This window comes from Pyxicephalus adspersus, chromosome 4 (assembly GCF_032062135.1).
Source record: "Pyxicephalus adspersus chromosome 4, UCB_Pads_2.0, whole genome shotgun sequence".
In the NCBI taxonomy this organism is placed as follows: Eukaryota; Metazoa; Chordata; class Amphibia; order Anura; family Pyxicephalidae; genus Pyxicephalus; species Pyxicephalus adspersus.
The window spans coordinates 117501927-117510260 of NC_092861.1; the positions used below are offsets into that span (position 1 = coordinate 117501927).

The 8334-nt window shown below is 40.6% G+C and overlaps 1 protein-coding gene across 1 annotated transcript; it reads left to right on the forward strand.

The window, feature by feature from the left end:
• On the forward strand, positions 1-2354 carry LOC140329250 (cystatin-like). Its single transcript, XM_072409416.1, has 3 exons — positions 1-252; positions 601-717; positions 2190-2354. Exons 1-3 carry the CDS (start codon positions 49-51, stop codon positions 2271-2273), a joined length of 405 nt encoding a protein of 134 aa, XP_072265517.1. The 5' UTR covers positions 1-48; the 3' UTR covers positions 2274-2354.
• The last annotated feature ends 5980 nt before the right edge of the window (positions 2355-8334 follow it).

Consider the following 8334-nt stretch of genomic DNA (forward strand, 5'->3'; position numbering starts at 1 on the left):
TGTTCTGCCATCATTTTCTCTCGTTGTTCTCCTTGTAAAGGAATCATCATGTCTGCAGGATTCTTTCTTGTGGTTGTATGCTCACTATTTTCACTTTTTACAGCTGAGAGCTTAGTTGGTGCTCCTGAACCGATTGATCCCAACAACCAGGGAGTCATAAATGCTGCCACCTTTGCTGTTAATAACTACAACGAGCAATCAAAGAAGGACTATGAATACAAGCTTGTGAAGGTTGTGTCAGCGACAAACCAGGTACAATCCAACATACGGTAACCTGCTGGTAAAGCAACTCATCAATAAATTAAGCAGATAATTCTTCAGTATGTTGCTTTAGTGCTGCTATATTGTTTCACTAGTTAAATGTTCCAAAAATCCTACCTTTAATTAGTGGGGGTCATCAGGAAGAACAAGTAAAGAGCTGTGGGGAGACCCAAGAAAGTTAAATCTTTTTATCCTTTTAATCCACGTATGCACACAGTTACTTCAATACTGCTTAATATTTTGTACACGTTATGATTTAAAAGCTGGCATTATGTTTAGATCCAAAATAGAGTTATATTCAGTACTTAACAATAACTATGTCAATATTGTTTTTTTCAGATTGTTGCTGGAATAATCTATTCAATAACTGCAGAAATTGGAAAGACAGGCTGCAAAAAAGGTACCACAAGTGATGTACAATCCTGCAACCTGATTAAAGATTCACAGCTTGCTGAGGTCAGTAATACCCCTCCACCCTTCCAATTTATTGATTTTTAGTTTTGTTTTATGTTGGACAGGAATATAAATAATAATATCCATAATATTAATATTAATGTTGCTATGAGGGCCTGAACTGGAAAAGCATGTCGATTTTTTAGCATTTTTTGTAGGTAATATTTCTTTAGTGCACTTGCACTAAATGAATAATAGAAGCTTATATGTCACTACTATGTAAGATATGTAAAAAGCTATGTAAAAAGCTTTTCTGTCACTCCCAATAGTCATTTAGGACATTAAGGGGTCCCGGCTGCTGTGACTTTGTAGTAATAGAGAAACATATGTAGTGCCCTGGAGCAGGGAGTACGTTGACATTTGCACATTTGTGGATATTTGCCTATTTCCCCTATGTAAAGTTAAAACTTCTTCCTTTATTTCACCTAAAATGGTTAACTTGCACTGTTTAATACTGTATAATTGCATTTTATGTGTTGTAATATATATATATATATCCTTGTTCATTATCACTACATGGCTCTGTGGAAAGGGTTAATGAATACTGAGAGACTATTACAAAGCTGGTAATTTTCCACGGCTGCCATTGGGTTTAAAGAAGACTATGTTTTGGAGGGAAAAATCCAGACTTGTTTACCATGTTTTGGAGGGAAAAATCCAGACTTGTTTACCACCAATAAGCAGACAGTCTGACTTTTTAAATGTCTACTTGTAGCTCTGTTGATATGTCTGGTAACTTGTTTTTGTCTGGAAAACCTGCGGTGTCATTGCAATTGGGTATCATTGACATTCTAATGTAAGTCAATACCAGACAGGAGCTGAAACAATGTATCTGTTTATGCTGAGCTTCTCCACTCCACTCCACCCTCTAGAAGGTTCTAGTCTAGCAAAAACTGTATATAAGGAGAGCAGTCAAAACCCCCTAGTGTGTTGCAATTAGCGACCAGTGCTTGGAAGAGGAGACTGCCAGACTACTGAGTGACCAGAATAAGACGCTAAGACGGGGATACGCTGCCACAGACCCTGGATCACCAGCCTTGGACCAGCGTACCAGCCTTCTGAAGAGAGAGGGACAGCTAGCTCAGGCCTTTCCTCAGCATCAAACCCTTCTTCTGCCAGGTAGGAGACTGGAGAAGCCAGCCTAATGCCTCGCCTGTATCGTTTGTACCTGAATTCCTCCAGTAAAAGAGCACCCTGGTTTACTGCAGACCCTGACTCTCTGGACTTATTTCTCATTGGGGTGCACCACCCCTTACCATTCCTTCTGGAGACCAGCAACACGTGGTGACACCTCAACGGTGTCCAGGGGACCCAGCGTGGCGTTGGGACACACCTAACCCGGCCACTGCACATAACTCTATTCTTAATTATATTTCAGCATGTGTTTTGTGTTTTTTACAATGAGATTGATAATCAATCTGGCTAACAAGTAGGACCAACAGTAATATAAGACTAAATATTATTTTCTTTTACAGACCCTATACTGTTCATTTAGAGTACTGGTAGTCCCATGGGAACATGTAGAAACCGTCCAATCATCTTATTGCGGGCCTCGCTAAAATGATCACCAACAACTGAACTAAATGTATATTTTAGCAACATTTCTAAATGTAATAAACTACAAGTATTTGTTTCACTAATCTTACTGTGTTATTTGTCTTGCTGTGTCAGAGTCATATTGATTAACTTGTCCATTCAATAAAATATTAAAAGTAAAAGTGTGCTACTTTGGTAAAAAAAAAATGTCTTGTCACAATGAACAAAAACCCGCAAATACTTTTATATTTCCCAAATGTATCTTTTATCTGACAGTATTACAAAGATTCTATAGACATAATGTACCCAGTAGTGGAGTAATGTAGACAGCTACAAATCTTTTAATGCTCAGCTATAATGTAAATTTTGGCAACAATGGAGGCCTTAAAGCAGTTGTGGAAGTAGCCAAGCAAGGGTCCCTATATAATAACCTGGGGCAAGGGCCAGATTTCTTATAATGGCACCATGTCAACTAGGGGTGGTATGAAAACATCTTTATTTGGAACTGGAGCTGGTAGACCAGCTCTTCTGTAACTGGAAGCAGAAATTCAAAGTGAAAGTGATTATACCAAGGTCAGATATAGTGCAGTAATGACATCTGTACAGAAGGTCTCACTTGTTTCTTTCCATTTCATTTTCCTTGCCCTGTGCTCTCCCCTATCCCTCCTTTCCCTTGGACCCCCTCTCCCCCTCATTCTATATTTCATTTCTGTCTACCCTTTCCTTCTCCCTCCCCCCCCCCCCTTCTCTTTTATTCCCTTGTCTGTGGCAAAATATAGTTACGCAGATATGTTGCATCCTGCAAACACTACAAAAACCCTGAATCAATCCCCCGCCCCTTTATTACCCTACTCACAACATTAAAACCTAACCCCTACCCAAGTAAAGACCACACCATATGTTGGTTAAATGGCCCGTAGGCCTTTTTTTAAACGAAATATTAACTAAATAACTTTATAAACAATATAAAACAACATAAATACAATCAAATATCAACAAAATAGTATACACGTAATAACTATACAATTAGATACCAATAAAACAATACCAATACCAGATTCAATAACAATACTGATTCCCCAATTTTAGCTTATTGGTTACTGGTACTTGAAGGCCACCAAATTATTTCATTTTGGGGTCTGCACCTTAAAACACAATTGCTCCCAGCTGCCCACACTCCCAGCTCGAGAACAAATATTTACTTTTCTTTTCTGTGCAGACCCCCCAAATCAATTTTACATCAAACCAGTAACCAAAAATTCGCTGTCTCTCTCCAAAATGACCCTTACTTCCTCTTCCGGACCTTTTAACTCTTTCTGTCCCTCCTTTACCTCCTCTTCCTTACTCCCCCCTCCCCCTTTAGCTCATGGATGGGTCCCTGAAACCATAATTATTAACAACCAGCACACTCCCCTTGAGGACCGCCACAGCACAATAAGCGAGACACCTCACGCTTGTGCGATCCTCCAGACCTGCAATGCCCGTTGAATCCCATCCTGAAGGCCCAGGAACCATACATTTGTATCCACATCAGTCAAATGCACCCCATCGGACCTCAAATACAATCCTGTCTCAACATCCACTTCCCTATGCCTCACCACAAAACCCACATTTTTTTTCCAAACCACAAACCAGTCCACGTCCTTATTTCACTTCTTATGGGCCCTACTCAAACATTCCACCAACATGGTCCTCTCTCCAATTCAACCTGCCCACCATATCGGACCACACCCCACTATTAGTAGATGCCTAAAGGTCGTCTCAAAAAATCCCACTTAAATGTCTCTGAAAAACTCCCGCACCAGCCAATTCCCAAATCATTCTCACCAACATGTAAAACCAACACATAAGGCACTCGGTCCAACTTCACAAAGCGGTGAACTTCTGGTATGATTTTGCTCCATTGCAAACCCGGAATACCGAGCCACCGAAGCAGACCTGTAGTTCGAAGGATGCCCAGCTGCCTTCCATCTGAACGAACAGCCGCTCTTGGTGCACCCCTAGAAACATAGGAATCACCTAGGATCCAAACCAATCTAGACTACTCTAGCCAGTAGTCTGTTCCGGCCTAACGCCCCCCTGGTTGATCTGGCCTAATCTTGTCCGGCAGGGGTCGAGCACCCACGGCTCCGGAGCCGCATGCAGCTCTTGAGCCTCTTTGTTATGCCTCCCTTCCCTATTTATCGTGGCCAGCGTTAATACTTCTACCGTCGGGGTAAGGGACATTACCTCTCCTCCATATGGATTGCAGAGGGGAGGGATTTCCCTTCAGGGACATTCCCATCATCAGCGTGGGACTCGAGAGAGAGTCCGGTCTAGTGTGCCTAAAATGGCCTAGTAGCCAAAAAAGTTTGCAGACCCCCGCTGTACAGCATCCAGCAGTAGTCAGCCATCATACTTTCATTCCAGAAACCTTGGTAGCGGTGCTCATTAACTGAATGTGCTGGTGAAAAATTTCCCCGTTTGTCACTCACCATACCAAGATTTTCCGGGAAGAATTCTAGACGTAAGTGCAAGAAGTATATTTTTAATGACATGCGACAACCCAGTTTCAGGTATGAATCAAGCAGATTCTGAACTCCTTTGTATGCAGGAGACTTATGGTTGCCCAGGAAATTTTCACACAGCCACGTGAATGCATCCCAAGCTTCTATCTAAGCTGCTGAGAGAGATTGTTTGAAAACCTCATCATGTAAAACAGACTTGATCTGTGGCCCTATAAATATCCCTTCCTTCATTTTTGTGAAGTGCAGTGAAGTGAAGTGCTTATGTTTGGAAACTTCTCAACAAGGTACTAAAAAACCATGGAGTTTGATTTACCCATGGCCTTTACAAGGTTCTTCATCAAGCCTAACTTGATATGGAGAAGTGCTGATCAATCAGAGGCAGAAACTTGACACTGCTTGTTCCGGGCTTATACGTATCTCTTGGTAGCCAATCACGCCTGACATAATGGTCTCCCGTAGACCGGCTGTCCCACAGGCATAGGAGACAGCAATGTTTTGTGAATCCTCCTTGCATTCCCATCAGCAAGCCTTGACCTTTAGATCCCCACACATATTCCACTGGTGTGTTTTATACTGGATTGCTTCAAGTATAAAATTAACTTTTGTCGTAGGACTCCTTCAGGTTAATGGAATGGGCAATCAGTAAACTTGGTTTGGAATTACCATTATGCAGTATCAATGAAGATACGCTATTCAGATGGAATATGCTCTTGTGACAAACTGTTAAAGAGTGCATCTACAACATGACAGTAGCACAGTGAGCCATCACTAGTGAAGAACGTTGTCAAGTTATGATTTTGTTTCTGTAGTGAGTTACAGTTACACCCTTTGCAAGCAAGTGCTTCTGTTTAACCTCCTGGGCAGTTAATTTCTCTCTGGATTTATGTCCAAAAGTGGTACATTGTTTTTCATGGGAATTTATTTTATAGTATAATATAATAGTATGAGTATAATAAAGTTTGAAACACAAAATCATGACAAAATAATAAATTAAATACATTAAAAAAAATAAAAATAAATATACTCATACTAATAATATACTGTAAAATAATGAAAGACAATGTACTGCATTTACACATATAAATCCACTGTATTGAATGCAATACAAATTAATTTGAATTTCCCGCCCTGTCGGCAACCTCCTCACGCACCAACGTCACTGCTGGAACTCCCGGTGACTCATGAGATGCGGAGGAAGCCGGCCGAAGGGACAGGGGGATCATGATGGAGGATGCCAGCGGATCAGATAAGACTATATTTATTATTCTTTCCATAGGTTCAGCTATTTAGTTTTATTTTTAGTATTTATTTTTAGCTTCTTTTTTCTACCTCAAGTCACACTCAGGGTTACCAGCCAGGAGGTTAATCCTTGAAGCAAGAAGTTCTGCTTTGTCTTTGGAGAGATTTAGATCACGAACAAGATCATTTAGCTCTGCTTGTGTAAAGGTGTAACTCTAGTTCTGAATCTTCATCGGCCAAGTAGTCAGGATCAGATGATTCGGGGTTGTAACTGGCTGCAACTCCAGCGCATTCCTTATCACCCTCTACAGAAGCAAGTCCATTATGTGGCAATACCAGAACAGGCAATTAATCATCATGGGGAACAGACCTAATTGCAGAATCCAGGCTGGGATATACAATTTTGTACTTAGTTTTAACTGAGAATCCACTTTGTTGATGCGGCAAAAATAGCAGTCCATTAGATGGTCTTGTGGTTCTCTCTACACCATTGGGATGGCAAATGGCATTGCTGCTTTTGCAAATGAATTCAATTGCAGTTAGTGAGGTCTCTAAACCTTAAAAATAATAATTGTTGTTAATTGTTGTAGTATGTTAAGGCTTTTTATAACGAATTTCACACAATATATAATTAGCTGCATCACAAAAACTAGACGTGCTAGAGAAAAATTGAACACAAATTTGAAATATGCATCAAAAATACTACAACGCCCACACAAAATTATATCTGATGAAAATGACATGTTGACTTGTGTATTTGTTAACAATAAAAGTGCACAGCCACCGGTCAACTGTGCCGACGAACGAGGAATCTCACTGGAAACGAACGACCATTCTGGCAGATATGATTGGACGACGATCATTCGTAATCAACTGTGTGTGAGGTCGTTCAGTGATTGTGGATTGTTCTGTGATACACTTTCTCCTGTACATGCCACTTCCTGCATGGTTCAAACGATCGTATCTAGTGTGTACACTATTGGTGAATTATTTTTGAACAATCGTATCGTTACCGCATGTACAGCATTGTGCACAATACAATCGTTCAAAATAATTGGGAATAATCGTTGATTGATCATTTTCAAATCGCAATTTTAGCACATGTGTACCTAGCCTTACATAAATAGCGTGCTGTGTTTCATAGGAGATCAGTGGATGAAACTAAAAACAAATTATGCCACTTACCTTGCTGGGATCCCTGGTCTCAGCTCCATCACCCATCATTCAGTTTTTCCCCAAATCTGAAGTATTCAGCCAAGATGACTTTTCTGTGGTGTAGAGTAAGGCTGTGAACATAAGTCAGCTAGTGAAAGGTAAAGGCCCACAGGAGGAGCTGTCAGATCCAGCGCTTTCTTCACTCTCTGCTCAATGTTTTGCGGGGAATGGGGTCCACACATCCCCTATCTTTCTCTATCGGGATCATGTTGCCACAAGAGGGAACTGCTCCTCACCCACCTTGTACTGTGAGATAATCCCAGCAGCAGCATGAGAGCTGTGTCTGTGTCCATGCAGCTGACATTATCCCCATGTATAAACCTTTATATCTCCTTCACTGGTTTTCATAGAAATGTAAAATTTTCAGGGTACACAAGGGACCGTTATGCTCTTTGAATCCCAATTTCTCCTGAAAGGGGAGCTCTAGGTTTATTAAATGTATGATAAGTGGAGGACTCCTATGGCTAACTGCCCCTAAAATTTTATTTCTGCTGCCCTGTCACAAGAAAAACAATACTTCTCATACCATGCTACCCTGTCACAAATATCTGTCCACTTACCTTCTGTGAACCCCAATTTCACAGGAAGGGGCCATAAAGTTGAAGTATTAAGAACATGTACCCGTGGCTATCAGTAATGCATCTCTTTTATTTGGTGCATGTATGTTACGGTAACTAGAGACATTTCAATTTAAAGCTAACTAAACCGAAAAAAATAACATTTATCTTTAATCCTGCAGGTTCCCTCAATGGTGATGGTCCTCCTGCATTGTCCTGGATTTCTTCTTTATTCCAGCACTGTGCCTGGTGGCGCCATCTTCCTTCTTCTCTTCTGTCTTCTTCCTTGGTCTTCTTGACACGTCACCCGATCTCACACTGTGCATTGGAGGTCTCTTTTATCAATAAACACTAACTCCTGTGACTTTTTGTTTTTTTCAGTTTAAGTCTGTTTTGTGTTTCAAAACAAATCTAAAGCCTTTTTGTTACTTTGCATTCACTAAAGACATCCAAAGTCATTCTTAACATTATCTGTTATCAACACAATGATCTCATAGATGGCTGCACTTCAAAAGTACAGTTGCTAAATCAGCTGCTCCAATAAGTGGCCAAATGTTTCCTCATGT

Bases quoted from the DNA above. Each gene is read 5' to 3' on its own strand.
- LOC140329250 (XM_072409416.1), top strand. From the start codon at position 49: ATGTCTGCAGGATTCTTTCTTGTGGTTGTATGCTCACTATTTTCACTT. The intron at 253-600 runs GTACAATCCAAC...TGTTTTTTTCAG, and splicing joins TTGTGTCAGCGACAAACCAG to ATTGTTGCTGGAATAATCTA. The intron at 718-2,189 runs GTCAGTAATACC...TTTCTTTTACAG, and splicing joins AAGATTCACAGCTTGCTGAG to ACCCTATACTGTTCATTTAG.